This window comes from Alligator mississippiensis, chromosome 2 (assembly GCF_030867095.1).
Source record: "Alligator mississippiensis isolate rAllMis1 chromosome 2, rAllMis1, whole genome shotgun sequence".
NCBI lineage: Eukaryota > Metazoa > Chordata > Crocodylia > Alligatoridae > Alligator > Alligator mississippiensis.
The window spans coordinates 114,263,500-114,285,796 of record NC_081825.1 but is presented as its reverse complement, the minus strand read 5'-3'; the positions used below and the strand labels follow the sequence as shown (position 1 = coordinate 114,285,796).

Here is a 22,297-nt window from a genome sequence, read left to right as displayed (position 1 = left end):
ACTGCAAACACGTAGCCTGGCACGTGCCACTCGAGACGCACACGGCTCCAGTAGGCAAGAGCCTGCTCCGCGCCCCGCCACCCATTCACTTGCCCATTCCCTATTACGCCACGCCGCCCTCCCGCACATTGTCTCAGTGCTGCTTCTCCACCCACACTCCAGCAGCAGCCTGGTGGCGGTGTTCCACCCTCGGCACTTGATTGGCCGGCCGTTCGCTTCTCCCAGCGCATGCGCAGAAGGCCCGAACGCCTCTGGCTGCCAGCCCGCCACCCTATACACATGCGCATCGACCCCACCACCCCACCCCCTCGAGCTGGCGTTAAGCGTGGTGACGTTAGCCGCAGCCTCATTCTGGGTAACGGCGCGAGTTTTCAAAATGGTGGCGCGAGGGGCGGGCGCTTCCCGCTGGGCCCCGCATCGCTGCCGCGGCCTGGGGCGGGGCGCGCGGCCGTAATGGCGAGCTCGAACCGCCGCCGCCGCCGCCGCCGCCGGGGAAGGAGGAGGAGCGGCAGCGAGGGCCGCGGGCGGCGACATGGCGGCCTGCATCGGCGAGAAGATCGAGGTGCGGCGGGGTCGGGCGGCCGTTGGCGGGGGTGGGGCGGAGGAGAGGCGAGGCGGGCCGGGGGCGGGGCGGCAGTTGGCGGCGGCGGGCTGTGGGGCGGGCGTTTCCATGGCAACGGGGGCCGCTGCGTATCCCCCGGGGGGGCGGGACGTCCCCTTGGGCCGGGCCGGTGCCGCTGCGCTTCGTGGAAGATGCCCCGGCGGCGGCGGAGTACCCCCGGCAGCGCCCGTGGCCGGGCGGGGGACAGCTCCATCCAGGTAGGGCCAGGCCGGGCCGGACCCATCGTGTCCCATCCCCGGGTCCCCCATCCTTCCCTGACGCGCGTGTTTCTGTGCTCCAGGACTTCCAGGTGGGGAACCTGCTGGGCAAGGGCTCTTTCGCTGGTGTCTACAGGGCCGTGTCCCGCAAAACTGGCCTGGAGGTAGCTATCAAGATGGTAAGTGCTGCTTCTGGTCTGGGGCATCCACACCGAACCCCCTCCTGGTGCAGCCTGCGCCTCCCAACTAAGCGGGCGGAGCTGCAGCTAGTGAGGGGTTAGGTTTGCGCGGTGTCGGGTCCGGTCTTGTGTGGGGCTTTGGTGATGGGTGTATGGGGTTGTTTGGAGAGGGATGATCCTGCCTCAGGCAGGGGGTTGGAGTTAGGTGAACTCTGGGGGTCCCCTCCAGCCAGGCTTCTCTGACTCTAAGCCAGCAGTTCCCAAACTGTGGGTCATGACCCTAAATGGGGTCACAACATCAGCAGATGGGGATGGGGGCTGTGAGTTTGGAGTAAGGGGCCATGCTGAGGAAATGGGGCCATAAATGAGGTCATGCTGAGGAAAAGCGGGAAGGACAGCTCCAAGCACTGGTGGTGTCCCCCTCCCCAAACCACCCCTTCCCCGGCTTTCCTCTCAGTGGGGTCCATTCAAGCCTTCTGTTGGGATTTGGTTTGAGAGTCAAGGATTGATTAAGGTGGTGTTACTGGACCACCTGGGTAGTTGAAATAGAGTTAGACCAGCTTTTCAGTGCAACATTTTCTTCAGGTCTGCCCATAAGAAGCCAGGCCAAGTAAGGGGTGAGGTAACACGGAGGGGTTCCGGTCTCCTTGCGTCTTCATCCTACTGAGCACGGAGCAAGGGTGCAGAGGAACCGGGCTTGATCTACAGCTGGTGCAAGCTGTCATGTTTTCATTTAAATCCTTTTGAGCAAAGACAGCCTATATCAGTTGAAGGTCAAGCTTTTAACACTGGCCCCAAAGAGTTCTCGTTCGAAAGACCTGACTGGTTTGATGCCACAAAGGTCTTGCACAGAGCAGCTTGCACATCAAGACTTCAGTTCAGGGTGGGCTGAAAAAATTTCATCCACCTTCAGATAATAACCTCCTTGTGATCCAGCTAGCTGCTGCTTTTGTCCTTTCTTGACTGGTTTTATTTTATGGGGAAAAATACTTGTTTTTATTTAATAATCTTTACCTGTTCATATTACTTTTTGGCATATTGTATGCCAAAGCTTCTAGTAGAAAATGTGCAACCTGTCAAGGTTTGTCTGCCTAATTTTTTTTTCCAGAGGATTTTTAGAATTATATAAATATGTAACTGAATGTGCCTAAATATTTACCTATGCTTTCATCTCTTTTTGTTGGCTTATCTTGATTTGCTTGTATAACTGCTTTTTTAAGTTACATTATTCCAAAGTGTTTACTAGGAGCAGTAAGTAGTTTTAAAAGCTTAAATCATACCATTATGCCAAGTCAAAGTAGAATTGTCCTTCACTCTTTTTAGCCTTTTATGAAGGCTAAAAAATCTAGGGAAAACTTACAAAAACCTTGTAAAAGTCAGTATGTTGCAATAGATGTGTAGTGTTTAATGGTACCATTCACAACGCTAGTTAAGTTCTAGAATATGATTTTAAATTTACTGGAAACTACATTAATTTGTGTGGAAGCACTATTATAAAATATTTTTTCCCTTTTCAGATAGACAAAAAAGCCATGCACAAAGTTGGAATGGTACAGAGAGTTCAAAATGAAGTGAAGATACATTGTCAACTGAAACATCCATCTATACTTGAGGTAAGAAGGGCCTTGAAGAGAAGGGAAGACTGTACAGTTTTGTATATGTTACAAAATACTTTTACTTTTTTACTCTGCTTTTATGTTCTAGCTGTATAATTACTTTGAAGACTGCAACTATGTGTACCTGATACTAGAGATGTGTCACAATGGAGAAATGAGCAGATATCTGAAGAACAGACAGAAACCTTTCTCTGAAGAAGAAAGTGGGTTTGTTTTCATGTAGTTGCATTTTGCTTATTGAGTACATATTTAATTTTGGTGCAAGTTTTGTTTGTTTTGTTTTTAGTTTTTGTTTTTTTTTTCCTACTTATTTCCTTTCAGACAGTGTTGTGTAATTTGTCTGCTTGTATAATGAAGTACTTTAAAAACAAGCATACATGCTTGAAATAAAAATTGACATAAGATCTTCAAAGTCGATCTTATAGTTTTTACATTAATTTTTGTTAAGGTAGAATGTGAATTGGTGACTGAACTGGAACCATCTCACTCCACAAATGTACTCACTGTGTGTAGTTGTACTTCTTCATTTCTAGTCTGTCTGGTACAGCCTCAATTCTAAGGTGGATGTGAAAATAAGGTGGCTGTTTTTGTTACTGAGGCCCATGTTTTAGCTACTGGTAGAAATCCTTGCTACTGGTGTTGAGAGAGAAGGGAGAGAGAATCCAGCTTGACTCAAATTTCAGGTTTCCAGGGCTGGAAGTTCAAAGCAAGCAATCTCCACTACATTTGTACACACTGTGCACACTGAATTAAAAATCATTGATGTTAGTTTTCATGTTGTCATTCCCAGAGTTGCTTGTTTGAATAAGTTTATGCCTTGGCAACTACTGTTGTTGTTGCATCTATTTTTAGACACTTCATGTTCTAGTTGTGAGGATTTTTTTAAAGTACCAGAACACTTTTAAGTCCAGTTTATTGTTCTTATTAAATCACTGCATCCTTACTTAGAGAGTTAAAGGCATAGCCCAGGGGTTCACCCAGTTACTTCCCTACACAGGGAAGGAAAGATCCTTGTCTAAACTATTCCAGCCAAATTTTGCCTGTCCTTCATTTAAAAATTCAAAGGGTGGAGATTCCACAATACTTGAATAGTACAATCTAAGATCCAGAATTAAATTAAATTAAATTACAACATGCTTTAACTAAAGTTAAAAAAAATTCAGGAACAACTGTCCACAGATATAAAGTAGTTTGTTCCATGGAGTGATAGCTTTTCCAGCTACAACTTAGTTTTTATATGATCTTTGTTCTCCACCTCTTCCTAAAATAGGATCAGAAAAAGAAAAACAGAGCATACTTGGGGGATGGGGCTGAAGTTCAAGGAAGTTGGTCACTGGGCTGGCTACTTTGTGCAGTCCTGAAGGGTGGCAGCTGGCGCTGCTTTCCAAACTATTTGTCTTTACTTTCACTGTAAGATGGAATTCAGGAGCACAGAAGAGTACAGTACCATATAAAGAAGATGTTACTAAACATTCTAAACTTTGGAATGGACTGTATTTTATCTTGTGGTCTAGAAGAATTGCAAAAATGCAAGTCATTCAATCTTTTAAACAGCTATTCTGACAAGCAAATAGACACCATTTCTTCTTAATTGTGTTGGCACTGCAAAGGCAGCTGAAATTAAGGTTGGTCAGGCTTAGTTCAGGGTAGATTTGATTTAAATCAAATATTTTAATCATGATTTAAAGCACAATTGAAATCATTGATCAGGAAACCTCAATTTAATTGTTGTTTTCTACAAAAAGTGCATTCTTGTTGTTTGATATCCTCTCTTCGCTGAACTTCTTGAAACTTTGCACTCTTGGAGAGAGGTAAGGGCTTGACTTTGTGTACACAAACTTGCAGAGAGCCAAGAGGGCTGATCAAGTCTGTTATCTCGTCTCCATGTACTGTTAACAAGGATGTTATCTGGAGACACATCCACAGATTGAGAACTGAAACTAAGCATCACAAAGATGCTGAATGGGATCTTTTACACTGAGCACTGAGTCCCATTGGGTAGAGTAGTTTTCTTTAATCTTTACTAATCTGTGGAGGAGCCTTTGGGAACCCCATAAGATTGGGCCCCTAATATAGTCCCTGGCCCGTTGTGACCTATTTATAAAACTTTTCTGAAAAGGTTACATGAATATATTGTCTCAACTAGTATGTAATTAGAAGCTATAATCCCTATTCCATGATGATATATTTGAGCTTTATCATATCTTAAATTTAAAACTATCTTTACAGAGGTTAATTTTTTTAAACAAAGCATCTTAAAAAAAAATTAAAAAAATATGATTAAAAAATGCAAGTTTTTAGTTTTGGCTTAGTTTTAATCAGACAAAATCATCTTGGACACTAAATAACAAAGGGTTAGATTTGGCTAAGATGGTGCTTTTACATAGCCAGGTTAACTGTACTTAAAAGTGGTCTAATGGTAAAGTTGAATTGTATTTCACATACTTGGGAATAATCCTGGGTTGCTCCAGATAAGTTTTTCTACAAACCACAGTCTTGCTGTATTCTGAAGTAATTGGAAACGTTTTCTTCTTTACGCTTTTCTGGCACTTTGCCTCACTTGCACACTAAGGAAGTGTCAGTTCTCATAGCCAAAATATATCATTATGATATACTACTTCATTTTGGATGAGGTCTGAACTCTTGCGTATTCCCTGCATTGTGTAATTACACATGAAATTGTAAAGCAAAGCTGTCCTAACTATGCTAGAATTAGCTTGTAGGAAAAGGGACTTACTGGAGATAATCACAGTTGTCACATTTCCAGTTTATTAGTGATATGTTACAGTGTGTCCAAATACCTACTGCCCTGCATTTATAAGCTGTATGTAACATGCAATAAATACATAAAGACCAGACTTGTGGAAACAATATTACCTTCCTGGTAATTTTTTAAAGAAAAAAGAGGAAAATTTTTAAAGAGTGCTGTCAATTTGGGGTTAGGTGAAGATACTTTCAAACTATACTCATATTCTACCATCACATTTTACTCTTCTGTGCATAAATACTAGAAATGTCTGTGCATAAATGTGAGAAATGAATAAAGATATGAATAAGCAGTTAGGTTTCATAGACTAGTAATTAAGTTGAACAGTACAGTAACAGCAAAAAGCTTCTACCTCATTAGCATAACATTTCCTTACAGTCAAGTCATTACAATAAAATTTGTAGAACATAACGGCCTAGGGCAGATAAGAGGCTATTTACAATGTCATTGTTGCCAAACCTGAAGTTAATAGCACTAAGTAACATATTATTTTTCCTGTATTTTAACAGCTCGACATTTAATGCACCAGATTATCACAGGGATGCTGTATCTTCATTCTCATGGAATACTACATCGGGACCTCACCCTTTCTAATCTTCTACTCACTAGCAACATGAACATCAAAATAGCTGATTTTGGACTAGCAACACAATTGAAAATGCCACATGAAAAGCATTACACGATGTGTGGAACTCCTAATTACATTTCTCCAGAGATAGCCACAAGAAGCGCGCATGGACTTGAATCTGACGTGTGGTCTTTGGGGTGCATGTTCTATACTCTTCTGATTGGGAAACCACCTTTTGACACTGACACAGTCAAGAACACGCTGAACAAAGTAGTATTAGCAGATTATGAAACGCCAGCCTTTTTGTCAGGAGAAGCTCAAGATCTCATACGCAAGTTACTTCGCAAAAACCCAGCAGATCGTTTAAGTCTTTCATCTGTCCTGGATCATCCTTTTATGTCCAGATGCAACTCAGCACGAAGTAAAGATTCTGGAACTGTAGAAGATTCCATGGACAGTGGCAATGCTACAATTTCTACAGCTTTTACTGGCTCTTCTAGCATCAGTATAAGTGGTTACATGAAGGAAAAGAAAAGATTCTTAGTGGGACAGCCACTTCCAAATAAACTTACTTTATTTCCTAAAAATAAGAATTCTAGTGATGCTTCCTCTGATGCTAGTAGCTCTTACAATATTTGGGGAATTCAGGGAAAAGAAACTGGCGTGACTGGTAGAGGACGAACAATGCAACTTGCTGAAGAGAGGCCACATTCACGTTACCTCAGGAGGGCCCATTCTTCTGATAGGTCTGGCACATCTTCCAGTCAGACTCAAGGAGTACCAAATAGTGTTGAGAGGTGCCATTCCTTGGAGCTGCTTTCAAAACCCAGAACAGGAATGATGGAACATATAGACAGCTATTCATCCACAAACAGCTACGGTGATATTCCTTCTATATTTAAGGAGAAGACTTCTAGTAGTTCCGGCATCCAAACACAGTAAGAATATCTAACTTGAAATTGGTAGTGGTCCTGAGAGAGAATTTTCAAGTTAATTGTTAAATGTATAACTTAAAATATGCTGTAGTAGAAAAGTGCATCAGCTTGCTGGTGCAAATCCATTTTCTTCTAGCTTCCAAGAGATGCCTCCTGTATGTTCTGGTGTCAGCGGCATGGTGCCATTGTAGTGGGAGGGCCTGCTCAACTGTTCCTGAATGTTAGAAGCTCTGCAAGCAGGGCCCATATACCAGCAAAAGAAAAGTGTGGTCTCTATCCATGTAGCTTGTTGAGGGGAGAAGGCAGGTAGGGGAGCAAAGCCTTGTCCAAAATCAATTACCATTACACTGGGTAGTGTTCTACTAACTATTTGTCCCTAGTACTCAGCCACTGATGCATGAGTGCTTTTGTTTCTTCAGAAAGGTCATGGCAGAGAATCTTCACTTCTGGAACTTTGTAGAAGACAGGAATGAGGGAAAACATTCATCCCTACTTAGCTTACATAATGCTCTGAAAAATGTATTTATAAATACTAAATATTGTCTTATACAAAGGATGTCAAACCTCAAATAAGCTAATGGGCCATAATACCTACAGCAGCTAGGGCAAGAAGTGAGAAACCTGGCCCAAAGGTTTCTTGTCGTCTGAGCAACCCACCTTTTGGCTGGCAGTTGTGGGGCTTCTTGCTGCAGCTGCTAGTTCTACTTTGTTGGCACTGCTAGCTCCGAGGGGGTTAATTCTGCTGCTCAACTCCCCCCACCTCCCTTTCCCACTGCCAACTGCTGGCAATTTTAGTTGCAATACAACTGAAACCCAGAAATTTGGCAGAGTAAAGAGGGGGAGGTGAGCAACAGTGGTGTTAACCTCCTATGTCATGGCAACCGGCCCACAGGCCAAATATAAACGTGGGTTCAGCCTGTGAGAAGCCCCATGGTGCAGACACCCCTCTGTATGTTTGACAGCCTTATCTTAAACAATAGTTAGCACTTTAGTCCCTATTTTGCTACTCACTTTTGATTTTTGCCTATTGACTATTTCAAAAAGAAATTAGGGGAACAGTTGATAAAAGTGCAAAAACTTTATTTGAGAAAAGCTGAAACATTAGTTTAGAAAATATCCAGTCAAAGTTAACTATGTGTAAGAGGTAAAAACACTCTTTTGGGGAAAGAAAAATTGCTGCCTCCAGTGCTTTGGGCTGCACGTTCAATAATAATATTGTGTGAACATGTCACAGGTCATTTTGATTCAGGCATAGTCCCTCCATCATTTGAGCCTGATTTGTGCCATTTGCCATAAGACTTTGATGGGAACAAGGGCAACAACTGTCCAGAAATAGGACCAGCGAGTGGCCTCTCTCATCTATGTGAGAGTTTCAGTCTGGATTAGTATGAGTCCTACCTGGCTTGAATTTTTTTAATTCAAGTATATCAGTTAGTTTTAGTATATCAATTAGGTTTATAATTGTATAAGACAGTTTATTTTTAGATTACATTCTTCAGATAGTGGTAGTCTTTACTAGATTTGCTTAGTGCACCTTGCCATGAAAATAGTCAGAATCTCCCTTGTTGAAGTTCCTGAATGCCACATGATTTCCTTAAACTGTACCAAAATTTATGACCTCTTCAGCTGGAAAGAATATGGAAACATGAGTGCATACAGTAAACTAGATTATAAATTCTGTGGCCATTCTGTGAAATAAAACAGCGTCATATTTATTAAGTGCCTTCTTGCACAAAGGGGTGTAGGTTCTTGCTCACACTTATTTTAATCTGGGCTTAATGTGTTTATATACATTAGTGCTTCTATAACAGACCAGAATTGTTTGTTTATTTAGATCAAATTATCTCTGTCCAATGAAGTCCAGTGTTGGTTTGTTAGAACAGAAGACCCAGACTGAAACAATGCAGCAATGGCTTGGAGGCATGCAAACAAATGGTATGCACTTGTTGAATGTCTTCTATATGTAATCCAGCATGGGCCTTGCCCCAGCCAAAGAAATACTGTTATTAAGACATGTTAACAGCTCATCTCTACTTTATAAATTAACTTATTTACTCACATGATGAAAAGATATAATTAAGCATAGTTAAATAATCCAGGACAGTGAAATATAATGATAGTATAAATGAAAGAGAGAGGATGTTGTCTAGCAGCTATGTTGCAACCAAATTCTTCTTCCTGGAGGAAAAGTGTAAGAGGAAATTTAAAAATGGATATGTCAAATCATATGGAGGGGTGGGGGGGCACACAAGGGAATTCTGCTCTGTACAGGTTTACTAATTGTAAATTAACAGTAACATACTATTTAAGAATAACTGCCTACAATGGAGTAAGTGGAGTTTTATAGTCAGGTTTTTCAGCATTCTGAAATGGTCTTTTTTCCCCCTGTCATTCAGGTTCCCAGTTTCTCTTTGGCAAGAATTGTTAGTTAAGCTTACTAGAAAAAATACAATTTTTTTTTTAAATTCTTTCCATGTTCAGTGCTGTCAAGAAATAGAATAGTTCAGTAGACTTTATAAATGGCTCTGACTGACAAATGGAAGTTACAAATCTTTTAACTGACCTAAGCTCCTAAAAACCTGTCTCCTACTTGGAAGTGGGAGATTTAGCATTTTTTTTTTTTTTATATATTTTCTTTTTACCCTAATGTGACTGTTCTGAGGATTAGTCAAAGAATGCCAGCTCTTATTTCTTAAGAGTCCCATTTATTTATGCAGGGGTTTAGGTTGTAGTTGTGTTGGTCTAAGGACATAGGCAGACAAGGTTCCTTGGGTGAATTTGATATCTTTTATTAGACCAACCCATTTATTTATGAGCATATGACATGAGAGAAACAGATGATGACTAGGGCTGCAGAAGGAAGGGTGGAGATAAAAAAACAAGAGACACAGAAGGGAAGGAGGAGTTCTTTGCCATGTATTGTATTACATCATGTACACAGACTGTACATAATAAAGGTGTAATTTAATCAGGGGTTTTAAATAACATAAAACCCACTCCAATTTTACTTTGTTCTGATAGTACTAGAGTCCATCCCTTCTAACCCTGGGGAATTGTAACCATATGATGTATGCCTGGAACTGCAGTATTTTTAATAAAAGCCAGCTTCTCTCTGCACTTGTTCTGTTTTCAAACCTGTATTGCTTTTATATTGCGGCAGAAGGGGTGTAGTTAATTGTTCTGACTTGGTGGGGGATGAGGTGCTGGATTCAATATCAAAACTAGAATAGCAGTTAGGTCAAATTTAAAAACAATCTGTTTCATCAAGTTAAGGTGGAAAAACAGCATAACTGCAATGCAAAATGTGAATAATCTTACTTGCAACTTACATCTTACTGAGATATTATGTATTAAAAAGTAGAATATTGTAGACATTCTAAATTAGAGCTGCAGCCTGTTCAATTATTATACGTTTAACCAGATAAAATTAAATTTCTTCTTAAAAAGAATGCATTACGGTGGTAGATTATATATAAAGTTTGCTCCATTGTTACTAAAGTGAAACTGACCAGTATTTCATTTAAATACACTGTATGTTGTTTTGTTTTTAGCTCATTTAAGACAGCCTGCAGATTCTATCAGTCTCGGTATCCAAAAATTCCATTTATGTGACCATCTAGATGTACAACAGGAAATGTCAAGAGACCTGTGGAACGATATAAAAGATAAAAAGAATCCTGATGTCTCCCTTGACAGTGCATGTCCTATAAATCAATTCAGTGCAAAGAAATATGCTTCCGGACTTCCATGTAAGCGGAGCAAAGCTCAACCAGCATCCACATTTGTTCTCCATCCAACTTCAGAGCAAAAAAAAGCCTGGGGCAAAGAGCCATTAGGACATCAGAAGCCTTCACTACGAAGTATTCTCTCTCCTCTCAGTGCTCATAGATTAAAACCAATCAGACAAAAAACAAAAAATGCAGTGGTATGTGTCACTTATTTCCCTTAATCCTTAAACACTCCTATCTTTAAAATTTAATTACAGTAGAAATGCACAATTTTTTTTATTAAGAAAATACCATAGCAAAACAGGAAAAGATGTACATGTCCATTGCATACTTCTAGAAATAATGACAATTTCCCTTAAGTCTTAGTCGTAATGCATTGAATTCTCTTACTGGTCATTTTTTTTTCCACGTGTGTGAAGGATGGGTTTTTTAATTATGATAACTAGAACCATTGTAAGTTGGAAATATGTAACAGATCTATTTTCTCTGTTTTTCAACAAGGACTCCTGAATTTCAATACACCTCCATTTGACATGCACATCAGGCTTTAATTGTATCAGATTTAAATATATGTAGCTTGTATGTGTTTGCAGTGCATAACAAATGTTTTAACTTGAGCTATGTGCAACTGGAAGTTAAGAAAATAATTCTGTTTCCCCTTGTGAATGCAGTAGTTCTTTCCCCAGTGTTTGGTGGCTTTTTTGGGTTGGTCTTATATCAAACAGTGCATTTTCGTAGTTTCCAACTTTTATCTTTCTGGCTTCCAGTTCACTTTCTCCTCCTTTTTCTAGTATCTGAAAATGTGTTAGGGATGACGTACCTCCTGGTTTCTGATTGGTTACTTTGGGAAACCACATATCTGGGTATAACTCTTTGTTCACATTGCAGAAGTATTGGAATTGTTCCACTTAACAGCATTACCAGTAGAAGTTGCTTTAGGGAATATGAAAGCAACAGCTTAATCTGTCATACTGTTGTTTGTTCATTTTTATAATAGATTTGTAGTGGACATGAGAGAAGCAAACGTTTTTCTGAAGTGTTGTGAAAGTTTGGTGTAGACCTATTCTGTCAAGAAATAATTAAATTTTTCCAATTTTGTGTTTTTGTTTTTTCCTTAGGTGAGTATTTTAGATGCAGGAGAAGTGTGTATGGAGTTTATAAAAGAACACCATTCTCAAGAGTTCGTAAAAGAAGTTCTCAAAATATCTTGTGATGGAAGTGTGGTAAGTAGTAATTTAACTTAAATTGTCATTCACTTGACATAATAAAAGGAAATGTTTGTTTGTTCGGTATGTCAAAAGCAAAACAACTATATTGCTAGCCTGCCACCGGAGGTGGTTCAAGCGCCTACATTGAACACCTTCAAGAGCAAACTGGATGCTCATCTTGCTGGGATCCTATGACCCCAGCTGACTTCCTGCCCTTTGGGCAGGGGGCTGGACTCGATGATCTTCTGAAGTCCCTTCCAGCCGTAATATCTATGAAATCAGTTTGTTCTGTACAACTAATTTTTTATTTAGTGGTTTGTATGAAAAGATGACCGAGAAATCTGCAGAGCTCTTTTTTCTCTAGCAGTAAAGCCTTGCATCTTGAAGGTAGAAGACCATTTTATTTTAAAGAATATGGATCCCTCCTTTTGTTTTTGTGCTAAAACAGGCTTGGCTTTCAATTGAAACCCACTGAAGTAAAATAATTGCATAGACAGGAATATAATAAGTGATATTATGTTTTGGATTATGAAAGAAACATTCCTAGCTTTCAGGTAAGGCGTATTTTAGTATATTGTCTAACGATATTAAGTGTTTGGGTTTTTTTGGGCAGATTACAGTATATCATCCAAATGAAGGAAGAGGTTTCCTTCTTGATGACAGACCACCTTCTCCTCCTGAAGATGTCTGTATGTACAGTTTTGACAACTTGCCAGGTAATGTGAACCTTCTTTTGCAAGAAATTAGGGAGATAAAAGAAAAGTAGTTTATAGTAAGCTTTGTGTACAATAAGTGTCAGAATTAATATTGGCTGTATTAGCTAGTCCTACTAGCTGCAACTGAAACTGGATGCATTTAAAGCTTTCTCTCTTGAAACTTAATAGGAATTATAAAGGTGAGATGAGAGACTGGTCTTTTCAGTTTAATGATGTCCTTACAAGAAATTACCTATTCTAGTTCTACAACGTTGGAAAAGGGGAGAAGAGTTTTTTTGGGTTTTTTTAATAATTATTCTTAGCGTTCAGTGTTAAGGTTACTTAAAGTGGTGTGTCAAGATTTTTCTTTAAAACTGGCAACTGGGACTTCATGGTAATTCCAATTTTTAAATATAAAACCTTAGATATCTCTTACAGAACTTATTTTTATATACATCTTGCTTGCACACTTTTGTTCACACACACACACTAAGTAGTTTTTACAGTTTCCTTAAAGGTGCTTATTAGTACAGCATCCTCTTGTTATTTTAATTGTAGGTCATTCACTGACTTTCTAACTTCAGCTGGAAAAATATTTTATATAAAAGATGTGTGTATTGATTCCTTATTAAACAAGTTGCAGCTCAAGATGAACATGAGCCGGCAGCGTAATGAGGCCGTCAGCAAGGCCAGTCGTATCTTGTATATTAGCAGATGCGTGACCAACAGATCAAGGGAGGTGATGCTCCCCCTCTATGCGGCATTGGTCAGGCCGCAGTTGGAGTACTGTGTCCAGTTTTGGGCGCTGCACTTCAAAAGGGACACAGAATCTGGAGAGGGTTCAGAGAAGGGCCATTCGCATGATTAGTGGCCTCTGTGCAAAACCCTATGAGGGGAGGTTAAGAGATCTGGATCTCTTCAGCCTTCACAAGAGACGTCTGAGGGGACACCTTGTAGCTGCCTATAAGTATATCAAGGGAGGACAACAGGGAATTGGAGATGTGCTATTTACCAGAGCGCCCCTGGGAGTAACTAGGAACAATGGGTGCAAACTAGTGGAGAGTAGATTTAGGTTAAACATTAGGAAGACATTTTTTACAGTAAGGGTGGCCAGAATGTAGAATGGGCTTCCAAGAGAGGTAGTACTATCACCTAACTTGGAGGTCTTCAAGAGGAGGCTTGATAGTCACGTGGCTGGGGTCATCTGACCTCGGTCCTCTTTCCTGCCACGGGCAGGGGGTCGCACACGATGATCCATTGTGGTCCCTTCCAAATCTACAATCTATGAGGTTATTAACATATGTGCAGCACTTTCCTGTAATGCATTTCATGTGGGCTGAACTAGTCAATACTGAACTACATTATAAGATAAGATAAAATATCCATTCCTAGGTGTAAATACCTAACTGTTGGAATGACTCTTCAGAAATATTGTGAGTAAACACACTTTTTAAGTAACTGTATGAAATAATCATAAAGTTTTTTTTTTTTAAAAAGTCCTCATCTTATTTTCAGTTAGTGGTAGCCAGGCAAACCTTGCAAACTGTAATGGAGTCAATGATTGTTTGGGTGACTTTCTGATGAATTAATACTAAAAATTCTTTCTCTCAGAAAAGTACTGGAAAAAGTACCAGTATGCAGCTAAATTTGTTCATCTGGTGAGATCAAAAACACCTAAAGTTACCTTCTATACAAGATACGCAAAGTGCATGTTGATGGAGAATTTCCCTACTGCAGATGCTGAAGTTTGTTTTTATGATGGTATGTATTCAACACGGTGTAGTCTCTCTCCTGTTCTACCAAAGTTAAGCCTTTTTAACAAGGTTTTGCAGAAATACTGGTGATCAAACATTTTGTGCTTTTTAAAAGAATTTTGCCAAAGAGAAGTGTTTACTATATGTTCCAGCATTTTTGTCCATTAGCCTTTATACTAGTTTGTGCACAAGCTATTTAAATAGTGTTAATAGGTACATTAGCTCTATGCAAATATTATGAGTGTGTTTAAGTGGATGCTACAAGGCAAAATGTTAACCCCCTTTCTCTCTAATTTGTGGACTTCCTTTTATGAATGCCTGTGATTCCACACTAGGTAGGTGTATATGCCTTTGCCCTTAATTCCACCCTCATTATCTAAAATTCTAGTGTCCTTACTTAAAAGATTCAAGCAAGGGAGTCAAGGGTCTGTCTGGACTGTTGTCATCAGAGTAATCACATCCCACGTCCACAATGAGCTCCGTGATTCTACAGCTAGATTGCTTCAGATAACCAACCAGGCTCTGATACCACTATAGTAATACTAGAATTGCTAAGTACTTTGAGCCTTATTCTTTTCCATTGTAATGGGCGCAGGGGTCCATTTTTCAAACATTGTGAAACCTGAACTCCTGCCTATGTTTTGAAAGAACTCTTCCTTTCTTAAAGATGGCGTAAGTAGCCAAATAGGTCACTCATCAATCAGGGGTTTTTTTGGTAATGCTGCTGAGAAGTGCCTGTCCTTTTGGTCATACTTCAAGCAACACCTTTCAAATAGCTGCATATGGCAAATAATAAATACATTCCTGAACGGTTTCAGTAATTTGGTTGTAACTGGAAAACATTTGCCTAATACCTGACTTCATTATTTAATGTCTTTCCTTGGAAATGTGTTAAAATAACAGAATATTTTAAGGAATAACTGAACATAGATGCCATAATATGCTGACTTGGTTATTATGGCTATTGTAACTAGCCTTTTTTTTTTTTTTGCAGGGGCAAAAATACATAAGACAGCAGGTATAACTCGAGTGATAGAAAAATCTGGAAAATCTTACACTTTAAAAGAAGAAAATGAAAGCGTCTTGAAGAATGAAATGCAAATATATATGGATCATGCAAATGAGGTAATAATTCTTTTGCAAACACTACACACATGCACACAGTGCCCTGCTCAGAACTTGTATACTTTCTCACAAAGATTCTTGGCACTGTATTCTTCCCTTTGCTGCTGCTGGTGATTCCTGGTATAGCCTCCCGGAGCCTGCACCACTCCAGGCTGCCTGCATCTGCTCTGTACTGCTACCGCTGCCCTGCAGGGCAGGCTAGGGGTGGTGGTAATGCAGGGTAGATGCAGGGCAACCCAGTGCAGGCTTCGGGAGGCTACATGAGGAAGCACTGGAAGTGGCAAGGAGGAGGGGCTGTTTTACCCCATGTTGGTTTTTTCTGGTTTCAAGATGACAAACCCCCTTCCCAAAAGGAAAACTTCTGGGGGCAAGGGGAGGTACTTTCAGTGGCAGAGGTCAGGAGTTAGGGGGTGGGGCTTTCAGCCCCAAGATGGCGACCCAGGGGCAGGGCTGTCAAGGGGTGGGGCTACCCTTACAGCCCTCTAGCTCACCAAAACTTGTTAAGTGACCCTCCACCCGAAATAATTGCCAGCTCCTGGTGTAGCAGCTTAATGTCAATACAACCTTGAATCTCTTGGGAACCATCTAGTTTTGGTAGTGAAGGTAGTTTCCTTAGCTTTTAAAGCTTCTAATAGCAATCATGCAACTGCTTTGGGGCTGCTAATACCATGTTAATGACATTGTTGTTTAGTTACTTTGCATTGCTTACCATTTCTTTGGGTAAGAGAAGAGCTGGGCATTTCAAGCAGAGTACTTTGAAGTACTTTTTTTTCTGAATATAAACTAAAGCAACCTTCTATTTTTAAATAAGGGACATCGCATTTGTCTTGCACTGGAAGCTGCTGTTTTGGAAGAAGAGAAAAGGAATGAAAATGTTCCCTTTTTCCCTATAATAGTTGGAAGGTAAAAGTGTTGTTTATAGTAAATTTAAATAACTGAGTCAATACGTTCATTTAAATGTACCAGTACAAAATATTTGGGCTGACTTATTTGGTTAACTTCTTTAGAATCAAGGTCAAAAGGACAGTCAAAGTACAGAGTTTTTTAACTCAGGTGCTTGGTGTGTGTGTTTTCGAACACAGTGGGAGTATATACACGTATGCCTTACTGCCCAGTAGCCTATTTTACTGCACATTCAAGTGGCACATCAAAAACTGCTGTTGCACAATGTGTTACCTAAAAAGTGCGCGCTTGCGCTACTGCACATTATGGCAGCCTAAAGAACATTTAGTACCTCACATTGGAGGTACCAAATTTAATGCGTGTTAGGGAAAGCGCATTAATGCATATGTAGACATGCCTAGTGGATATCAACTGTGAAGAGAAGTTAGTACTTCTGGCTCAACCCTCCATACTTCATGTAATTAGGATACACAGATGCTTTTATTCTGAGTTCCTAATCTATTTCCAGAAAACCAGGGAACACTGAATCGCCGAAGGCCCTGATGCTGCCTTCAGTGGATGCAGATAGCACAGGAAAAGCTACCTCACTGGAAAGAAATAGAGCTGTCAGTTCTCCTAGTCAAGCTCCTAACATCAGTCCTTCTGTAAGTATACCAGTGTATAAGATTTGGTGATGCCTGCTTAGTAAGAATTTAAAATAATACAGATTATGTCCAAATAGGTGCTAAGGCAAACAGTTATAAATTTACACTTTAACTAGTTTTCATTCCCAGTTCCTTTAGGCTGAAATGTTCTTTGAGACCATTAACAAATGATCTTAAATTTTAAACTCCTAATCTTCAACTAATTTAAGTGTCTGAAAAGTGTATATGTCCTGCCATACTGACAGCTCCAAACCTTTCTACAGGCAAACTTGCTAGACTTGTTGCCTTAGATTTCCTTAAGACTGCTTTCTGCTTGAATAGGAACTATCAAACACGCCTGTGTTCCTTGGTCTTGTAAATAGATGATAGCATTATGACAGTACACAGGTGACTCCTCCTATATGGAGGGATTGAATCCTTCAGCAATTTTGTAACTTCCTTGAGAATTTGTAGCATCTATATAGACACAACTCCAAAATTATTACAAGCCAAATCAAGCAGTTGCATGCTTTAATTATCTGCTAGCAATTAATAGTTAAAAAAAGATTACTTTTTCTTTTTTTTTGAGACAAAGAATAAGAGTAGCATACTTGCAAGTAGTGTGGTCTGAGGCCTGTTCAAAGATTCTACAATTAAGCTGTAATGGTAGGGCAGGGTAGCCTATGAGCTGCCGAACATATAGCCCATGAGCTGGGTCTGGCCTGCGAATCATTGCATCCCAGTCGTTGGTAGTCCAGTGGGCTACTAGAAGTGCACTGCCCCTTGGCTTTACATTGTAGCATAGCCCTTACACTGCTGCCTGGTGGCACAGCTGTGGCCGGCCAGCCAGCAGTGCCAGGGGCATGTGGCAGAATGGGTATAGGGATGGACAGTAGCATGGAGCTGCCTTCATGTAGTGTGGGGCTGGGGGCATGTCTTTGAGGAGGCAGGACAAAGCTAGAACTGAGTGCAGTTCAGTGCTGCTGACTGGCCAGAGCTTGTCATCACCATGTGCGCCCCACTCTGTGCTGCAGAAACACAGCTTTGTGGAGCTGCATGTCCCTGGATCTATGCTGCTGCCAGTAGATCCACACTACTGCCTGAATGTGGCCCCACAGATTTGGCCTGTGGTCTGAATCCAGCAGAGGGGTGAGTTTAAGGCCTCTGTAGTAGATTCTGGATGAGGAAACATGAATAGAAGTAGAAAGGAAAGTATCTTTTATTTGAGAGACTGGAAATCTCAAACAGAAGCTGAAGAAAATTATCTTGCCATTTTGTTCTGGTGTGGAAAAAGATTTTACATACAACTTACCTATTTTTAAACCATGAATCTTGTAGAACAATTAAGTGTCATATGGTTTCCTAGGGCTCAAATCTCACTTTAACTAGAAATAAAGGATCACAAACTTCAAGTTGGAACCAATCAAATACTTTTATTGCTCAAGACAGTAAATAACCACAATCCATCTTATTTCTATTAAGGACAGTAATGTTGTGTACTTGTGTTTCTCTTTCTAGATGGTATCTTATGAAGGCTCTGCATTAACAACTGCTGTTGCTGAAACCTGTTCCTCCAATCAAAAGGAGTGCAATTCAAATTCAGCCCAACTAGTGAAGTCTGTTTTTGTGAAAAATGTTGGTTGGGCTTCTCAGGTGAGTGGTGAATCACTAGCCAACTAGATAAATACACATTTATTACTGTTCATTTTAAATGGGTGAAATTTAATTTTGGCTTCACTTGCAATCAGGGAATAAAAAGTATATTTTTAAATGACCATTTTAGATGCACATATTTGAAGACTAGTACATTGGAAAGTGCAGTATAGGGCAACAAGTGATGGAGGAAGCCTGATATGAAAACTGGAACTTAGCTCTGACAGAAGATGAAGAGGTGAACTGATTCAAGTTTAAAATAAGTAGTTGAGCTGAACTTAGTACTACTTATCTGACAGTTGAACAGACTAGAACATCTTATAGGGCATAGATGAAAAAAGCCTCCAATAGGGGTGGCAATGTTCACTGTAAAGTTGTAAAATTTAAGGTTTAAATGGGTAGTGTTAAACTTAACAGTTTTTCACTTGTAATTACCCAGATGCTGTTTTGGAGAAGGACTTAATTTTCTTACTGTTTCCTGTACCATAGGCTATGCATGTCTTTGGATAAGCTAGATACAGTTTACACAGGGTGGCAGAGGCAAAAGAGAAAAACACTGTTTAAACTATAAGTCTAAAAAATTGCTTTCTACAGTGCAGATATAACAAACTTATGGCATGTTCCTGGTTTTAAACTACTAGGATACTGAGCCAATCAAACAGCTCCTGTTATTTTTGTGCAGCTTCTACTTTACAGTTCCTAGCCACACTTCTGAAACTAGTTTAGTACTAAAGTGACTAAAGGGCTAGTTTGTTTTGGTTTTTTTAATATTCATATGTGTAGCTCCTGTTCAAAAGTTTTAAATAGAAATTGGGACTGTAGTACCAACCTATAGATTTCTTACAACTGGATTAGCACTCCTAATCACTTATGCATTTTTTAAAGTTGTAACCCTTAGGAGGTTAAAAAGAGAAAATGTAGGTTTGCAGTCCTACCTTTTTGAAAGTCCTTATGCTGTGATAAAAATCTCTCGTTAGTTGACTAGCGGAGCAGTATGGGTTCAATTCAATGATGGATCCCAGTTGGTAGCACAAGCAGGAGTCTCCTCTATCACTTACACATCTCCAAATGGTCAGACAACTAGGTGAGTGTTACTGCTATAAGTATATGGATTCTATTTCTACTTGAGAAGGCTTCTTACCTTATATTTAGCTTCATAATTAGTTTCTAATTTTGCCCTTTCAGTTACACAGTGATTGGGGTTTTTTTTGAATGACTGAAGTTTTGACATGGTCAACAAGGGATTCATTTTAAAGATGGATACATGATTAGTGCAATTAGAATCTATTCATATGTTTTGGGGTTTGTTTGTTTTTTTTTTTTGCATTATACTGAACTACCTCTAACTAATCAGGCTATAGGTTCTTTGGAAAAATTGACTAAAAGAAGCTTTAATGAAAACTGTCTTTTCAGGAGAAGGTGATCAAAGTTTGGAAGTTCAGGGACTATGGCAGTAAATAACACTGTTATAGCTAGTACATGGACTTGAATATGGCAGTTAATACTTAGGTTATACAGATTTTAGCCTACCTTTTGATGCATTAGAACTATTCTTTTTAATACAGAGAACATCAGGAACTTAACACTTTAAGAATGGATGATGCAATCAGTTTAAGTACTATAGTTACCTCTCATTTAAATAGTTTTTGTAACAACTTGCTTATAAAACTCTAATCCAGAACAGTTGAAATATCTTTAGAATTTATTTGAAGAACAATGCTCAACTGTAATTTAAGCAGTAACTTGATTTCAGCCTATCTTTAGTACCCAAGTTTGAAAATGCTTTATACTTTGTATTGCCACTATCCATATACTGAAATGATAAACTCATTCTAAGCATCTCAGGGCATAGCATTTGTGGTTTTTTTACTTGTGTAACTTCCTCGTTCCCTCAGGTATGGAGAAAATGAGAAATTACCTGAATACATCAAAGAGAAGTTGCACTGTCTGTCTTCCATTCTTGTGATGTTTACCAATCCAGCTGGTCCCCACTGACTAAAGCAAAGCAACTTTTTGGGCATAAAGGCTTAATAAATGTTTTGCTAGCATTAAAAGTGACTTTATTACTCTGCTTACCAGAAACTTAAAATTCAGAAATTCCATTTAGAATAAGATCTGGTACAAATGGAAGAGGAAAGGGTTGGTGTACTTACACTAATCTGATCAACTGTAAAACATTGTAGAAGTATGTGGTACTTTAGGCAGCTAAAGATCAGAGATTTGTCCACATAATACCAGATTTACTTGAACACAAGGCCTTGCATGTAAGGTGAGCCCCTAATCATTAGATTCTACACACAAAAAGTTTAAAACTTATTATAATTTTCCATGTATGAAATAGGGCTGACAAGCCAGTCACTTGACCAGTTAAATATTGTCCATTGACCCTTACCCTGCTCTGCGCTGGTAGGCTCTGGTCCCTGTTGCAGTGATGCATAGCCAGCACTGCTGTTCCAGCCCCAGCCCTTAGCTGCAGCAGGGACAGAGATTGCCAGCATGAAGCCAAGTGCAGAGCCAAGGAAGCAGTGTTGCAGGGGAGGAGAGAGGGAGACGCAGGGGGATGGGGACTAGGGGAGGAGTGACAGGGCATGCAGGGGGAGGGGGAGAAGCAGGTGGCAAGCGTAGTTCTGGCTCCAACCCCAACAGCTGTCTCCCCCCTACTTCCTTGTGCTCAATTGTAAGATGGGGGGCTTTTCCCACCCATGTTAAATGGGGGAAAAATCCGTGTCTTCTAATGGAGTAAATACAGTAAATTCTGTGTATAGACTATCCAACATTCTTTGTTCAGGAATTAAATTGAAATGAAAAATCAACTGTATATAGCTTCTTTTTTTTTCTCTCCTCATTGCTCAGTCAGTATTGACAATCAAAGAAAATGCATTTGTGCTGTTTAACTGTTTCTACCTGTAAATAACTTGTATTTTTATGTTGCTTACACACAACGTATGTAAAAAAAAAAAAGTGTATATTTGTTTTATATTTGCTTTTTTATGTTTTATTTTTGTAGCAGCAGTTTCTAATTTCCCTGTACAAGCATTTTATAATAAAAATAAATGCAGTGGTGATTGCCTTCCCTTGATTCTTTTGAACAAAAGAGTTTTGTAAGGAGTTATCAAGTAATGATATATTAAGGCTACTTTTTTGTAGCAGTATATGGAATAAGTGTGGTTGTAATACTCCAGTTTTTAATGATATTTATGAAAATACAGCCTCTGAATTTTGCATTAAGCCCCAATGTATTACTACACTTGCAAAAAAAAAAAAAAGTTATACATTAGCTTATTACCTTAAGTTACACTACTGCATGATGGAAGGTTGAAACAACAAGGATTACAAAACTGGTATAATTTACACTTCGAAAAGTTTACACCTCTTCAAAGTATAGATCCCTTCTGAGTTTCACCCATTACGTTGGCTTAAAGCTTGCTTACTATTGGGGAAATAAACCTATCACCTTGCATAGTACTTTTAGACGCTTGGTAAGTTGCTTTCAAAGCTGTCCATCCACCCAGTATGGAAAGCACTGAGTCTGATTAGCCCTGTATGTCCATTTTTGTCTTAACAGTTTCCAGTGTTTTATCAGAATTCTAAGAGACTTCCTAGGTAAAATGTATGTTTACAAACATGCTAAGTAAAGTGTTTCTCTATTGTAATAGTAAAAAATGCTTAAAACTAAAAGGCTATACACAACACCTTAAACTTATTGCTGAGATAATATGACACA

General features: G+C 39.6%; 1 protein-coding gene across 2 annotated transcripts; it reads left to right on the top strand.

The window, feature by feature from the left end:
- Positions 1–353: 353 nt before the first annotated feature.
- PLK4 (polo like kinase 4) lies at positions 354–21,636 on the top strand. 2 transcript variants are annotated; one of them, XM_006274002.4, is made up of 16 exons: positions 355–562; positions 903–998; positions 2,516–2,611; positions 2,703–2,817; positions 5,891–6,887; positions 8,719–8,819; positions 10,436–10,809; positions 11,731–11,835; positions 12,434–12,536; positions 14,127–14,276; positions 15,264–15,394; positions 16,206–16,297; positions 16,806–16,941; positions 18,439–18,573; positions 19,551–19,657; positions 20,469–21,636. In XM_006274002.4, exons 1-16 carry the CDS (start codon positions 533–535, stop codon positions 20,566–20,568), a joined length of 2,868 nt encoding a protein of 955 aa, XP_006274064.1. In that variant the 5' UTR covers positions 355–532; the 3' UTR covers positions 20,569–21,636. The 2 variants fall into 2 exon arrangements, with proteins under 2 accessions (XP_059578061.1, XP_006274064.1); XM_059722078.1 differs by lacking the exon at positions 19,551–19,657 and having other exon boundaries at positions 354–562; positions 20,469–20,580.
- The last annotated feature ends 661 nt before the right edge of the window (positions 21,637–22,297 follow it).